Here is a 15,557-nt window from a genome sequence, read left to right as displayed (position 1 = left end):
GTCTCACACATGGTAAAAGCAGACTCGTGATGCTATGCCCTCTTCTGCCGAGATGGTGAGCTGTAAGGGCCCTCGGACTCTGATTGTGGAAAGAGCTCTTCACCTTTTGGACCGTCCCCTACATCTACTGAAAATGGAAACAATCTGTACACTGCCTGATGTTGTTTACCTCCCTAAAAATCTTACCGCTGCTTGGGTGTGTGTGTTGGGGTGCTCTAAACCGAGGGGTCCCGCTGCAATCGTCGGCCCGGCCGGGAGGGGGCAGCAGGTTCCAACCCTGCGCTCCCGGGGCCGACGCAGCAGAGGCGAGTTCCTAGTGTCTTGGCTACTGCAGCTCGCACCCTTCTCCTGGACTGGGGACAGCCTAAGGACGTGGGATCGGACCAGGCTTCTCTCTAACCAGCTCCCGGGAGGACTAAAACGCAGTCGCAGTGTGGGAGTGCGCCGGCGCAGTACTGCTTCCTGAGTGAGGTACTGCGCTTGCGCGTCTCGCTCTTTTTCCGCCTTCCCCAGCTGCAGCAAGGGCAGGTGAGCTGTACCTCCGTCCCATTAAGGAAACTTTTCTTGCAAAGGCACGAAAATAAACGGGTCTTTGCTGAGCATCTGCCCTCTCCTTCATTCTCGTCTTCACAACAAAAAAAACAGTTCAGAGGATCTGAGGAAGGAAGGAAGGAAGCTGTCCTCCTAGAGATCTTTGCTGGTGCATCCTGCCAATATCCTGAATTTCTGCCTTCCTGGGGCCCTATAACTCATCTGCCTTCTACCCTCCCGGAGGTGGGGTGTGGTGGTTAGGTAAGGGTCATCCAGACTTCTTCACTAATGGCTTTCATGCCCAGGTTGCTCAGAGGTAGGCAACTGTTTTATTTTTGTGTGAAAATGCTTTGTGTATAATTACCCACAGATCTCTTAGTGGGGTTGACTAGATTCTGGAGGACTTGGAATAGGGCAAGGCATGGATTTGTCTTTTAGTTTTGTGTGTTAGCAGTCAATTATTTTTTTTGCTGCATTGCGCACGGGATGCTTTCTGGCCCAGTATCAGAACCAAGCCTTAGTCTATTGCAGGAACATGCAATGAACTTTCCTCCTTCGAACCTCATTCCCTTCATACTCTTACACCCTTAATGCTTTCTCGTGGCTTAGGCTTTTCCTCTGCCACCCAGAAGAAGATAGAAAGATCATTGACTTGTGAATTTTCTCAGTGAGCAAGGGTTGGGAATGGATTTGTGTTAGCCTCTTTAGAACAACACTCTGTTGTCTGTGGAGATGAAGGAATTGTGGGGTCCCTGACAGTGTAGCCAGGGGTGGAGGGGAGAGTAGACGGCTACTGCGGCTACTGTGTAAGTTCACACAGGGTGTGTCTCTGAGCCTCCCAGTCACTCATTCACTCAGGGCAGTGGGCTCCCTGCTGTGCGCAGATGAGCTAGTGTGGGTTTGCCCTCCGTGGGCTTGACTGGCTGAGGAACGAGAATTGGGCAGGCCGCACACCACAAACAGTTTTACACCAGATTAAAGGAATTTGTCCCTAAGAGGGTCCCAGGAGCAACTGGGAGACTCAAGAAGGTGAAATCACTTTTCACACTTTTGGTAAACTTAGAAGAAAGATTAAGTCCTCAAATTATATCCAATGATGAATGATCTGTCTTACCAGCATTGGACTTGTAAAGATGGGTGTGTTCCTGTGAGACACCTCATTCTATATCTCAAATCCTACACACACACACACACACACACTTACTTGCTGCTACCCTAGGGCTGTGACTCAGGGAAAAGCATTAAGACCACCCAACCCTCCATCTTCTAGAGGCCCAAGCCAGGGGCCAGTAGGAGAGTCATCCTTGTAACTTCCCTGCCTTTCTCTTACACCCCCAGGCTGTGTTCTAAAGGCTGAATCTCTCACCACCCTGCTCTGCTTTCATTGTCCTTTCTCTAGGGCAGGTGGCCCTCATCAACCAATTGGTTTAGTGCATTCATGCAACCAATATCTGTCCCTGCCTTTCTTAGGGTCCACTCTCACAGCTAGGAAACATTTGCTAGAATTTTAGTCTGTAAGGCTTGCTTACTTAACCCTTCACTGACCTTGGCACAAGAGCCACAGACCCCCTTTACAGGGCTGATGTGAGTGTAGGTAATAGTTCTGAACAGATGCTCTTTTCATAGTCTTTCGGTTTTTTAAGATTGCCATTACTTTTTAACTATATGTGTCTCTGTGTGGGTTTGTGCACGTTGAGAGTACTTGCCCTCGGGTATAAGGGGTTCAAAGGAGGTCATCAGATCCTGTGAGGCTAGACTTACAGGCATTTGTGTGTTGTACACCGTGGGTGCTGGAAACAGCACAGATTCCTGACCAACTCTCTCACCCTCCCTCTATTTGGATTTGATTTTATTTGCAAGCATGCCTCGAGTTCTAACTCCCAGAAGTCTTTGCACAAGTTCATTCATCTGCACGGAACAGTTGGCCACTGTGCTTATTCCTGCTTTTCCCAGGATCCCGGCTGGGACCTTGCCTTCTCTGGACATCCTTAGGCTCCAATGTCCATCGTACCTGTCCTCCTGGGGACTCTTCACCTGGTGCTTCTCCCTGCTCTGTGGTACTGTAGAGAAGCCTGTGTCTACAACCTTTCCAAAACTGCTTCCTCAGTACAGAGATAGCATGCATTGATAATGCTCGATAAATACTTGTTGAGTGGGAAGGGAAGGGAAGACAGTCTTCACTGACTGTCCAAGTGACAGATTTCTTCTGCATCAGGTGTTTTCCTGGTGTACTGAAACAGTAATGGGCTTAAAAATAGGAATGACAGTGAAAGAACATTACTGCACAGCTAGTATTTGTTTTAAAGGGCACCTTTATGTTTAATTGACACACAGTAATTGTAGTACATATTATGGGATAGAGTGTGGCATTTCAGCATCATGTATATAATGTTTAATCAGGAGAGTAGGGTAACTGGCATAGCCATTACCTCAGACGTTTATTATTTCTCCTTGCTGGGACCTTCCAAACTCCTGTGTACCTCCTGTTGAGGAATCTGGTAGTTGCCAACCACAGCTATCCCACTGTGCTGCAGGACATGACACACTGTTCCTCCTTTACAAGGACACCGTGTACCCCTTAACGTCTCCCTCCTCAAACCGTTTCCAGGCTTTCATAACTATTTAGCTTCCACGTGTAAGTGAGAACACATGGGATTTGTCTCTCTGTGCCTGGACTAATTAACGTTTATTGAATGCTCAGCATGTGCCAGGCGCTCTTCTGGTACTGTAACTCATTCTGAAGTGAACCATGCAAGCTAGACATTTATAGTTGTGAAATGGAGGATTCGGTAATGATGGGGCAGTTGAGCATGCTCCTGCTTTCACACAGCTGGGGAGCCTGGGTCCCGGCGAGGCCGAGGCATGTGGCCTGGTTTATTCCTGTGTGGTGGTGAGTGAGTAGACTTTCTGGGAGATGCTCGTCGGGCAGTGCAGTGTGAGTCACGGGGGTGGGGGTGTGTGTGAAGAATCCACTTCGGAAGGGCTCTGAGGCACATCTCTTCCGATGCCTGTTTGCCGTGTCAAGACCAATAACTCCGTTCTCGGCGGTGGTAGTGCCTGGCCTCCAGCACCGGGACTTCCCTCACTCTGCAACCTTGGCTGTGTGTGGTTCGGACATTGCTTGCCTTCTCCGAGCCTCCGTTTCCTCACCTGGGAAACCCAATGATAGCAGCTCCCTTGTCAAGTGTGTGTGGCGACTGACTGGGTGATAGAGAATCAGGTGCTTCTGTCTCCGAAGAATTGTCTTTGTTTCACCCTGAGTTCCTGTTTCTTCAAAAAAACAAAAAAAGCTTTCTCCATTTGTTTATTTGCTTAGTTTTCAAATTTTATTCTAGTTACTTAGGCACTTCCTACCCGCACAGATGGGGGTTTCACTATGGGTGTCCTGGAACTCATTGTGCAGACCAGGGAGGCGTCAGACTCATGTATATTCACCCACCTGGGGTTGAAGGTGTGTGCCACTATGCCTCACCTAATACGTTCTATTTGGGTGTGTGTTTGTGTGTGTGTGTGTGTGTGTGTGTGTGTGTGTGTGTGTGTGTGTGCGTGTGCGAGTATGTACTTTTATTTTTATGTTTTTGTTCTGTTTGGATTTTACCACAGCCTATTTCTTCTCTAGTTTTCTGAGGCTTTTGTTTTGTTTTGTTTTAATGTTTTGGGGTATTTTGGTATATGTATGTTTACACACCAAGGGAGGGCCTGATGACCACAGAGGCCAGAGAGGCTGCATTAGATCCAGAAGGGGCTGGAATTAACAGACAGTCATGTGTTGCTCTGTAGGTTCTGGGGATTGAACCCTAATCCTCTGGAAGAGTGGTCTGCTTTCTTAATTACTGAGCCTTCTGTCCAGCCCCTATCATTGTCATCATTATTTCTTCAATACTTGTTAGGCCATCAAATATTTTTGAACTCGGGTCCTTCCTATATGTTATGCTCCTTGGTGCCACTTCTTGGGCACAGATGAAATCTGTGTTAGTTCTTTGTGCAAATATGAGGATTCTTTCAGTGTTGCCTTATCTTCTGTGACATCCTCTCTTTCTCTGTGTTTGTTTTTTGGTGTTTGTCTTACTCTGTAGCCTCACTGGCCAGGAATTCAGTATGTAAGTGAAGTTGGCCTTGAACTCCTGGAAGGCCTCCTAAAAGCATAGACCACAAGCATGAACTACCACACTTGATTCTAAATGACTCTGAGATCAGCTTGACACCTTCCCCATTCTGAGTCAGTCTTCTGAGAATGATTGATCTAAAAGAAGAACAGTGAGACAATTAAAGCAGTGCACGAGAGAGCTAGGGATAAAGCTCAGCGATGGAGCTCCTGCCTGGTATGTGCAAGACCTGGATTAAATCCCCAGTGAGCACACACACACATTTTCACATGCGTACACACACACACAGAAAAGTGGCACAGGAAACTTAATATACCATTACCTTTTTCATATTTACTAACATCATTTTTCCTATGGAAAAATAGATGTAAAAATGTCAAAAGCCTGTGATTACAGAGGTCTTAGGCGACAGGGAGAGTTTATTGCTGTTATTCTGATAAAAGGACATGGTATTAAGTGGCTGCTAATATTTATCCCTGTACCCATAGGTTATCGTAGCTTTCAACCCCCTTCAGGGAAACTTCTCACAGTAGTCAGTAAGTAACACAGACTCACAACTGGTCAACATGCAGAGAATAAGACTGAGGAACGCTAAGCACTGAATGGGATGTCTGTCATACCCCTCCCCCAAAGGCCCAGGGATCAGCTAAGAAGGGGTAGAGAGACTATTAGAGCCAGAGGCCGCTGAGGACTGCAAACAGTGTTATCCAGACACAGCAGGATGAACCCACAGCAATTCTTACAGCATGCATGAGGCCTGGGCCAGCTCAGGCCAGACAAAACCCCAGTATGGCGGTGGGGAGATGGATGGACACAAATTTCTGCCCTCACCTGAGGAGCTGTGAGCATGTGATTGCTGCTGGGAGGGAGAGTCAGTCAGTTTTCTTAAGGATATGACTCTTGGTAGGTCAGCCACTTTCTAGGCCTCATACCCAAGATTATTTTACACAAATTGGACTTTATGGGAGGGGGTGTACAAAATTGGGTGAGTAAAAAAGCTGGTGGAGCTGGGAGGAGCTGGGGGAGGAGGGAATATGTTAAAAATACATTATGTAGGATACTAATACATTATTATTACTAATACATAAAAATATGTAGGATAGTATTTAATAAAAATACTATTTAAAAAGCATCCATTAATATAGAATTTAACAAGCTGAAGAATTACATCACATCTCATCTACATCCCTTGCTTGGAGAGACATGGGAGACAAGGTCATGGCCTATGAATCCACAATCAGCTCTAACAATGGTTCTCAAGCTTTCTAATGCTGTGACCCCCAACCACAAGTTATGCTACTTCATAACTAATTTTGCTGCTGTTATGTGTTATAATGTAAATATCTGCATCTGCAGGTGGTCTTAGATGACCCCTGTGAAAAGGTCATTCACCCCCAAAAGGGTAGTGACCCACAGGTTGAGAACAGCTGATCTAGAGGTAAGATTCCTTATCTCCTGAGGCCATCTTCTGTTGCATTTTGGGTAATTGTAGGCAGGGTTTCAACAGAAACCTCTCCTTACCACTGGAGCGTCTCTGCCTGTCCAGTGATTCAGAGCGAACAGTTAACTGTGGGGAAGGGCGTCATGCTAAGGCACAGTGATTCTCTGTTGATTACAAGTGAATGTTGTAGTCACTGACTGGGAAGCAAATGGTCAGAGTGAATCCTTATGTAGAGGAGGCAGAAGCCACCCACTGCAAAGCTCTCGAAAGACCAAGTCCGAAGAGCTGGTGAAGATGTAATTAAGAGCAGGTGCAGAGGACGGTGGGCCCAGGTGGTGGTGTGTCTCATAGGTTGAGGGGAAGAGGGCCTTGAAAGCCAAGAAGCAAACAGGAGCTGGAAAGTCTAGTCAGCCCCCTCAGAGCAGGTCTTATTTTGAAACTGTAAACAGCTCAGGGCATGGCAGGTCTTGAAGATGGGCAGCATGAAATTGGCTAAGGTCCACCCCCTACGTGTGTGTGTGTGTGGTGATGAGAAAGGAGAGAGTGTCTGGGTGCTACAAGAGGTCAGAACTGAACCTCCTTTCTTTGGGGGCCAGAGAGATCCCATAGTTTTGTGGGATACCTCTCATTCATGCACACATTTGGTCTTCAAAACACTGTATAACGTGCCCTCGCCCTTTCTTTAGGCTTGCATCCTCACCAATGGACCTGCTTGGTTTTGGTTATGCAGCCTTTGTGACAATTGGAAGTATTTTGGGATATAAGCGAAGAGGTAAGCCTTTCCCTCTGTCCCTCTCCTCCTCCTTCTCTGCCTTCCTTCCTGATACAGTGTCTCCTGTAGCTCAGGCCAGCCTCAAACTCACTACTGACCTCCCAAGTGCTGGGAATACAGGTGGCCACCACCATGCCCTGCACACATTCATCGAAGGAACTTAGTGCAGAGTTGGTGACCGTAGTGGGGAGTTATTGGCTGTGTTGCACTCTCCTGAGGATCTGTGACCAGGACAAGAAGCTAAAGATGGCTCAGAGGTGGCTGAGAACCAGCATGCCTTAGGAGAGAAGGGAGTTACATGGGACCAAGCGTGGCAGAGCATTCTTGTTTTTCCACAAAATAATTTCACTAGCAATTATAATTAATCTAAATAATTAATATAAATAATTAACTAATTAATCTTCTTCAAGGCAACTTGCTCTTCACCCCCATTTACAAAAAAAAAAAAAACATCTTACTTAAGGATACTGTACTTATAAGGATTCTATACTTATAAGGATACTTACTAAGGATATTATAAACAAAGAAGATGCAGAAGTTACAGTCTTTTCTGGTCCTAAGAATGTTATATTTCATAATGTAGCTACTACTAATGTTATTGTTTTTATATAATTTATCTTACTTCTATTTATTCTGGAAAATAATAATGGATCTTTTAGCCTCTGAAGGGCAAATCATAATTTCTTAACCCACAAAATAAATAAAAATATAAAGTACTTAATTACTTATATTTTATAGTTATAAATATTTATACCTTTCTGAGCTTCACTGTCATACTTCTGTGGTTTTATAGGCAGATTCTTTTGTTAATAATTAATTGTTTTTTGTTTTTGTTTTTAGAACAGGTCTCACTATGTAGCATAGCTGGCCTAGGACTACTATATAGATCAGGTTGACCTCGAACCCACAGAGATCAGTTTGCTTCTGCCTCCTGAATTCTGGGATTAAAGGTGTATGCTACCACACCCAGCCTAAAAAGTAAGAGCATTAAAAAAAGAATTAATTATAGGCAGATCTAGTCTGCTTGTGGAGTATTTTAGAGAGTGCCCTGTGGTCTAGAGAGAAGAATGTGTATTTTGCACGTGTAGGATAAGATATTCTGAAAAACTCTATAAAAATCCATTTGACCTATGATGGTGTTTAATACGATTCCTCTTTGTAGTCCTGGCTGTCCTGGAGCTCACCGTGTAGCCCAGGCTGGCCTCAGATTCACAGAGATCCCTCTGCCTCTGCCTCCTGAGGGCTGGGATTAGAGGTGTGCACCACCATGCCTGGACTAACTCTTAGGCATTTGGGATTGTTTTCTGACTGTGGTTGTCTTTTGTTTTTTGTCTCCCCTGACAGTGTGGGGGGTGGGGTTGCTGGTGTGCTGTTGGATGAGATAGATTCCTTCCCAGCTCTCCTTGTTCATCTCCTCCTGTCATGAAGCTTATCCTTCCTTTGTGACTGAGCCACCTTCTTCCTCCTCTGTCCTATAACTGACAGATTCTGTCCCCCTCTCCAGACTGCCTCTGAAGATGACACCTGGTCACTGCTCTCCAAGTCATAGAATGACAGAATGGGATTCCTCCTTATTGCTGTCTGTGTGACAGAAGAATCAGTGTCCCACCAAAACTTAGAACTAGGTTTGAGACCTGTGAGGACACTGGGCTTTCCACAGGGCTGCCTGGCTTTGATTCTGTGTTGTAAAATACATACATATATATATATATATATATATATATATATATATATATATATGTATGTATATATATATTTACTGTTGATATATCTTTTGATAAAGCAGCTGTTAATCCTAAACAGCTGTCTAATCAAATCACCACACAGAGACTATGATTTATTTAGTTAACCTAGATCACAATGCTGGGCAATAGTTAATCCATCTTAAACCTCTAAGCCCTCATAGTTTCCTAACATTTAGATTCACCCATTATACTTGCTTTTAGTGAAATCTTAGGTCCAGTCCATCTCTCCCAGCGTCGCTCTCCCAGCTCTCTCCGGCCCTTCTCTCCTCCTCTGTCTCCCACACCTTCCTGTCCTGTGGCTCCTCCCTCTCTTCCTTTCCATTGCTCAACATTGTGGCTGGTTGCTTTATTTTGGTATGTTTACACAAAGTTGAGACAGGTGATGCTTAGAATAAGTATCACAATGCAATGTCTGGGTTGAAACCAGAGAGTTTGGGAGAGAAATCAGCATTTGAATGAACAAAGGTAAAGTGTATACATTCCAAAAGAACATTATACCAACAGTTCTGGATGAGGCTTCTGTTTTCTTTCACCCCTCCTGGGAACCATGTGACTGGGACAGTGGCGGCTTGGCTTACTCTTGAGTGTGTCTCCCATTTTCCCCTCTGTGCCTTTTGAATGTCTTATCACCATCTCTGTGAATTCTCAAAGTTCTTCTCTGGTTCTCCTTGGAATAAATTATTTATTTCTTTTTCCCTCATTTGGTTCTTCTCCTTCAGTAGGTCACACAGAGGTAGCTTCAAGTCTGCCATCTTACCCACAATTTACTTGTTTGGACACAAGGATTTTGGTTGTTTTTTTGTTTGTTTGTTTGTTTTTGTTTTTTTACTTACATAATTGTTTAAAATTATGTTTAGTACTATGTGTTTCAAAGGAAACATTCTCTCTGCTCTTCTTATTCTTACTGTCTCTGTCCCTGTTTCTCTTTCTCTTTCTCTCTGTCTCTCACTGAGCCAAAGGAAAGCTTTCTTCCTTTACATGGATTTTTAAGTTTTTTTTTTCACCATAACAGGAAACTAACTACTAAAAACCTGAAATTTCATAAACCATGGTAGAATTACTTTTGAAATAACTTTTCTCGAAGATGTGTCTAAATTCTTCTATTGCAAAACAGAAAAGAATATCTGAATATTTCTACCTTCTTTTTTAAAGGGTGGGTTCTCTCTCTGTCTCCTTCTTCCTATCCCCCTTTGTATGTGTCTGTCTGTCTGTCTTGTGTCTGTCTGTCTGTCTGTCTGTCTATTGTGGGGCATTCACCAGAGAAAACTGCTTGGACATGGGTTTAAGCCAAAAGAAAGTCTTTATTAGCCAGCGGCTACACTGGGTATTTGGGATCCCATTGTAGCTCAAACCTTTCTCAGGGTGAGCTTTTAAGCACAAAACAAACAAACATAACAAAACAAAAGCCCACATTCTGGGTTGACATATACTTCAGTTAACAAGAACAGTTAGCCAGAAGTGGAACTACAGAAGCCAGAAAACAAGGTTAATTAAAAACCTTTGGAGACTTTTCTAGAACTATGGAATTTGATGGGTTAGATTTTTGTTAACCTTTTCGCAGGTGGTTCTGTCTATATGCTGAGTTTTACATCCCAAATGGCACCTCCATCGCAGAGTCAGTTGTGCTAATGTGTTGGATGGGGCTTAGGAGGTGCTGGTAAGGTCTTGGGCCCTGTTATAGTACATCTGTCTGTCCATACCTATATGCATGCACGGATGGCTACAGTTTGTAGCCATTTGCCTAACTGAATTCCCTATGGGTGTTTAAAACATAGAGATAGTTTCACCTTCCACCCAGGAGTAAATCAGTTGAATTCTCTAAAGCACGAATTGCATGCATATCATCCACAATGTCTCCAGCGTGCAGCTCACTGTCCAGAGCATAAGAAGTACTAAGTTAGCATTTATCACGGTGCTTTGCATTGGGAGGCTTGACTAGACCAGGCCGGCCGTGTCTTCTGCTCTCTCAGTGTAGTCTCCATTGGTTGTTTTGAGTGCCGATATCTTGAGGCTAGAAGATAATCATTCAAGGCAGAGCCATCGATAAGCATACACAGAACTTCTCTCCTTAGCTTTGTAAGATGAAAAATACTCATGAGACCCATTTCCGATAGAAGAAGAGAAGCGACTAAGGAAGGCTTTCTTACTCTTCCATGTGATGCCTACCTCTGCATTGCTGGGTACTCATGTTCCTCTGACGTGTATTTAGGGTTTTGCATGAACTGCCTGTGAAGATGTCCATACTTAGTTTGCCTTCATGCCCTTATAATGCCCAAGTAAGAACATGTATGTATTAGATTTAAAATGATGGAATGAATTCTTTTCATTTTCAGCTCTCTCTCTCTCTCTTTCCCCTCCCACCTCCCCGCCAACACAGGTGGAGTTCCATCTTTGATTGCTGGTCTTTCTGTTGGCCTTTTGGCTGGCTACGGAGCCTACCGTGTCTCCAATGACAGACGGGATATCAAAGTGTCACTGTGTAAGTGAAATGTTTTCCCCAGTTCCAGAGGATCGACCTGGAAGATGCCCCCTCCCAGATGCTTACTAGAAAATAAACTGTCAAAGTTAAGTGTCTGTGAGTCCGTGTCAAGATTGAGCATAACTCTTGTTCCTTTCTACACAGAACTAAGCAAAAATAATAGCATTCACAGCCTTCTACCTCATGTTTTTTTTTTTTTTTTTTTTTTTATAACATTGTTACTAGACACTAAATCAGAAGGGTGTAGGATTATGACTAGATTTTCTTTTACTTTCTTAGGTGTACATTTAATGTGGATTTCAAGTTGCCATGAAAATACCTTTATGTAGCCTTACATCATTGTGTTTAGACCACAGATCGCTTTTGTGTACAGCTATGCCTTATTGCTGTGTAAAAGAACAAAGCTGGCTTGTTTCTAGTTTCTTTTTCCCTACTCTTAGTAGGAGCTTTCCTATTGTTTAACACTCCCCACACCAACCCAGGGTACGTGGCTTTAGACTTTTGACTAGCAAACATTTCGATAATGTTTGAAATTCTAATTCTTGGTATTTGGGTTTCAGTTACAGCTTTCTTCCTGGCCACCATAATGGGTGTGAGATTCAAGAGGTCTAAGAAAATAATGCCTGCTGGTCTGGTTGCAGGCGTAAGGTAAGATCCACCCTGAGCTACGCTTTCCCACGCCAGGATTTCAGAGAGGTGACAGTCCATGGCAGTGCCAGTCCTGCCAGAGTGCTGATGAGTTTTGTGAATAATTAATTTTCCTGGGTCTGGAGAGTTGGCTCACTTACCGCTCTTGCAGAGAGAGGACCCGGTTTGGTAACTCCGGAGGATCCAACACTCTCTCTGCCCTCCGTGTGCACCAGGGCCACACATACATGCATGCAGGCATTGTTACACGTGAAATAAGAAAAACTTTTAAAAAAGGAATTCATTTCCATGGTGGAGGGGTAGCTCAGAAGTCAAAAGCACTTGCTCCTTTCCTATCAGTTTGGTTTCCAGAACTCACGTCAGGTGGCTTACAACCGCCTGTACCTTCAGGGCCAGGGGATCTGGCAATGTCTTCTGGACTCTGCAGGTACCCGCACATATACACACCTAGGATAAATATAAGCATAACAGATGTGAGTCACCATGGTTTCAGTCAGTCTCTGGTGTGACAACATTCCTCTCTGTTGCACTTCGTAGTGTTCAATCAGAGGTACATATTCATCTTTATCCAAATGAAGAGTTAAGTTCTCCTCAGTTGCTTCATCCACACGTAGCAGCAAACTCATTCAGTGCCCTTTTAGAGAGCTGGACAGTGATGGTCTGAGTCATTGAATTTTCAAGGGAGATAATTAAAAAAAAAAAGTAACCAACCAGGTGCGGTGGCACACGCCTGTAACGCCAGCACTCAGGGAGGCAGATGCAGGTGGATCTCTATGAGTTCCAGGCCGCCTGGTCTACAAAACAAGTCCAGGGCAGCCAAGGCTACACTGAGAAACCCTGCCTCGAAAAAGCAAAAACCTACATAAGCAAATACATAATAAATAAATAAATAATCTTAACTAACATTAATTTCATTTATTTGATTTTTCATTTGGTTGGGTGTTGAGTGTATTAGTTGCTGCTCTGTTACTGTGACAGAATGCCCCTACATCACATCAGGTAAGGCACAGCAGCCCTGGATGAGACAGGCCTGGGAACCAGGAAGTGGAATGACTGCATTCTGTCCACACAGAGAGAACAGGAAGCCAGACAGACTATAAAACCTCAAAGTCCACCCCTTCGTGACATACTTCCTCTAGCCAGGTTCTACTCCAAACAGGAGCCATAACCTTCCTGGACTGCACCACCAGCTTGGAACCAAGTGTTTAAATATACGGGTCTCTTTAGAGAATGGGTCTCTGTTACCTGTTACTGTTTCAAAGCCAAGGCCTGACCCCAGGGCCTTATACATGCCAGGCAAAGCCGTCTGCCACTGATCTACGTCCCTTGCCCTGATCCTGTGATTCTGTCCCTGAAATTAAATATATTTTCGCAAACAAAATATAGAGAAAGTGTTTCTAATTCCTCCTGGAAGCCTTTGTGTGTTGGAAGCTATTAGCATTGCCTTCCTTTGGTCCACATTTTAATTTTTTTAGAAACTTTCAAAGAAGAGGTACACAAAGCCCAATTTCCACTGTGGCTGTATTTCTAATAGAAAATATAATAAGCTGGTAATAGAAAATATAATAAACTGAAAAACTAAAGCTGCCTAGAAATTCACCAGAAAAGTAAGTATATTATCACAGGCATTTACATATCATACTTTAAAAACCAGTTAGTGTCATTGGAAATTAATGATAACATAATCAAATATAAAAACAGGATCAAAACATCCCAAATAAAGTTGGAACAGATGTATAAGGATGACTGTGGCAAAAAAAAAAAAAAAAAAAAAAAAAGGATAAAACATAAATACTTAAAGTATCAGTATTATTTTGCCCTGGGTTATGGCTTCCTGAATAGTTTTATGGTCTTTGTTGCTCTAGAATTTTCTAGTGTGGCTATGGTGATTTTTTTTTTGTGTGTGTGTGTGGAGGGGTTGCCAAGGACAACATTTCAGCTATGTCCCTGTAAAATGATCTTTGATGCTGGGGAGGATGGAAAGTAGGGGTTAATGATAAAGAGAAGACCTCAGTTCCTGACCCTGTAATAAATGCCCTCACTGAATTACTCCTTGATTCTTCTTCTAAAAAAAAGATGTGTGTGTGTTTGCCGTGAGTGCACAGGTGCCTACAGATGCCAGAAGAGGTCATCAGACCCATTGGAACTGGAGTTACATATCATTTATTATGAGCTCCCGCTGTGGATACAGGAACCAAACTCTGGTCCTCTGGAAGAACAGCAAGTGTTCTTAACTGCTGAGCCATCTCTCCAGCACCCTGGATTGTTTCTTCCGAGTTGCTCTTCTTCTGTAGCTTTTGGAAGTTTATATTTCTCCCTGACCTTTCTCCCTTAAACTCTTATTTGATATTTTCAGAACAGTGGGTTTTGATTTCTCTCCTCTGTTCAGGGAATGGTTGTAAGTTGCATCTGGAAAGTTGGAACACAGGAAAAATGAATCCCCAACCCCCACCCCAAGGAGTGCTGTGATAGAGCCCTCACAAGCCACAGCATAGGAACAGGACAGGAACACGACCTTCTTGTCCATCAGCGTGACCCTCCCTTTTTCTTCCTCTTCTTTTTATTCAGCCTCATGATGATCCTGAGACTTGTCCTGCTGTTGCTTTAGCACCTAGAGGAGTGAAGAACCAAACTCCCATCATTCTACTGTGCCTGGAAGGCAAGGTTCTTGCACTTAAAAGAGCAACTTAAATAGAGTGGTAAATGTCTTAATGTTGAAATGAAAATAATGTTGTTCACCCTAATATTTAAAAATAATTGTCAGTGTTTATTTGACAATTTTTTAAAGCACAAATTTTAGCTGTTTCTATTTGTCAGTCCTAGTCTTTAATGAATTGTTATGTAGTCTTTTTGCTTTGCGTCGTTTTATATGTGGAATTTGGGGGTTGTTTTTTGCTTTTGACAATTCCAGACACTTATGACTCAAGTCAAATAAGTTTAGGTTAAACTGCAACCTGTCAGATAATGGGTTTCCTGGAGTGAACCACAGAGAATGTTAATGACTTGTTTACCTCTTTGGTACATTAGGGATTTTCTTTGTATTGTTGGGGTGGAGGAGTGGGTTGCATTGAAGGAATTGTATTCTCAGCACATCAGTGTCCTAACAGAACGTATTCTGTATTCAAATAAAATACATTTTATTTTAAATCTTTTCATTCATTTTTGTCTTTTCTAAAACTCAATCACCCAGTCATCTCTGATGTAACATGTTTCACTGTTAGTAAAAAGGATGTCAGGGGAGTGTTGTTCACACCAGGTCTCCATACTTCTCAGGAGCATCTCTCTCCATGCCCGTCCCCTGTACAATCACCACTCCATTTTAAGAGCAGTTATAGCCTGTAATGTCCTAGGCAGTTTTAGGGACCAGATAGACAATCTGGAGATCCCTGCCCATTTTCTGCTGGCTGGTGTGGTCTCTGGGAATTCTGTCCCTTTCTTGAGGACTCAGTTTCTCCTCCATTAGGGGTTTTAGTGGTTAGCTTGTCTTCCAGGTCACTAGGCTGGCAGCTTCAGTCCTTCAAGCTGCAGCCTTTGTTGACATGGGAAGAGGTGGAGAGCTCCAGCTGCTGACTGGGTAGGCAGGAGTGCTTCCTCTGCTGACTTACAAGCAGGTGGTTAAAATGTCAGCCATATGGAATTGAGAGAGGGAGAAAGCAAACCTACTAGTTGAACGAATAGAAAACTCATATAAAGTTTTTGGTATTCTTTTGAAGATCCCTGCAAAAAAAAATAAGGAAAAATCCCCACTGATCCCAGCTGTGCCAAAGACACCACTTCCCCAAGCCGGGCTGGAAATGGCAGGTGGTTTGCTTCCTCGGCAATAGGCGAGGCTGAC

At 43.6% G+C, this 15,557-nt stretch overlaps 1 protein-coding gene across 4 annotated transcripts; it reads left to right on the top strand.

Annotated features, from left to right (window-relative positions):
- The first annotated feature begins 297 nt into the window (after window positions 1–297).
- Tmem14a (transmembrane protein 14A) lies at window positions 298–14,869 on the top strand. 4 transcript variants are annotated; one of them, XM_055605882.1, is made up of 5 exons: window positions 298–471; window positions 6,765–6,850; window positions 10,973–11,074; window positions 11,635–11,722; window positions 14,291–14,869. In XM_055605882.1, exons 2-5 carry the CDS (start codon window positions 6,781–6,783, stop codon window positions 14,328–14,330), a joined length of 300 nt encoding a protein of 99 aa, XP_055461857.1. In that variant the 5' UTR covers window positions 298–471; window positions 6,765–6,780; the 3' UTR covers window positions 14,331–14,869. The 4 variants fall into 4 exon arrangements, with proteins under 4 accessions (XP_055461857.1, XP_055461843.1, XP_055461851.1 ...); XM_055605868.1 differs by having other exon boundaries at window positions 450–528; XM_055605876.1 differs by lacking the exon at window positions 298–471 and adding an exon at window positions 535–792.
- Window positions 14,870–15,557: the final 688 nt, after the last annotated feature.

This window comes from Psammomys obesus, unplaced genomic scaffold (genome assembly GCF_907164565.1).
Source record: "Psammomys obesus unplaced genomic scaffold, mPsaObe1.curated_primary_1811, whole genome shotgun sequence".
NCBI lineage: Eukaryota > Metazoa > Chordata > Mammalia > Rodentia > Muridae > Psammomys > Psammomys obesus.
This window is presented reverse-complemented; position numbering and strand designations above follow the sequence as displayed.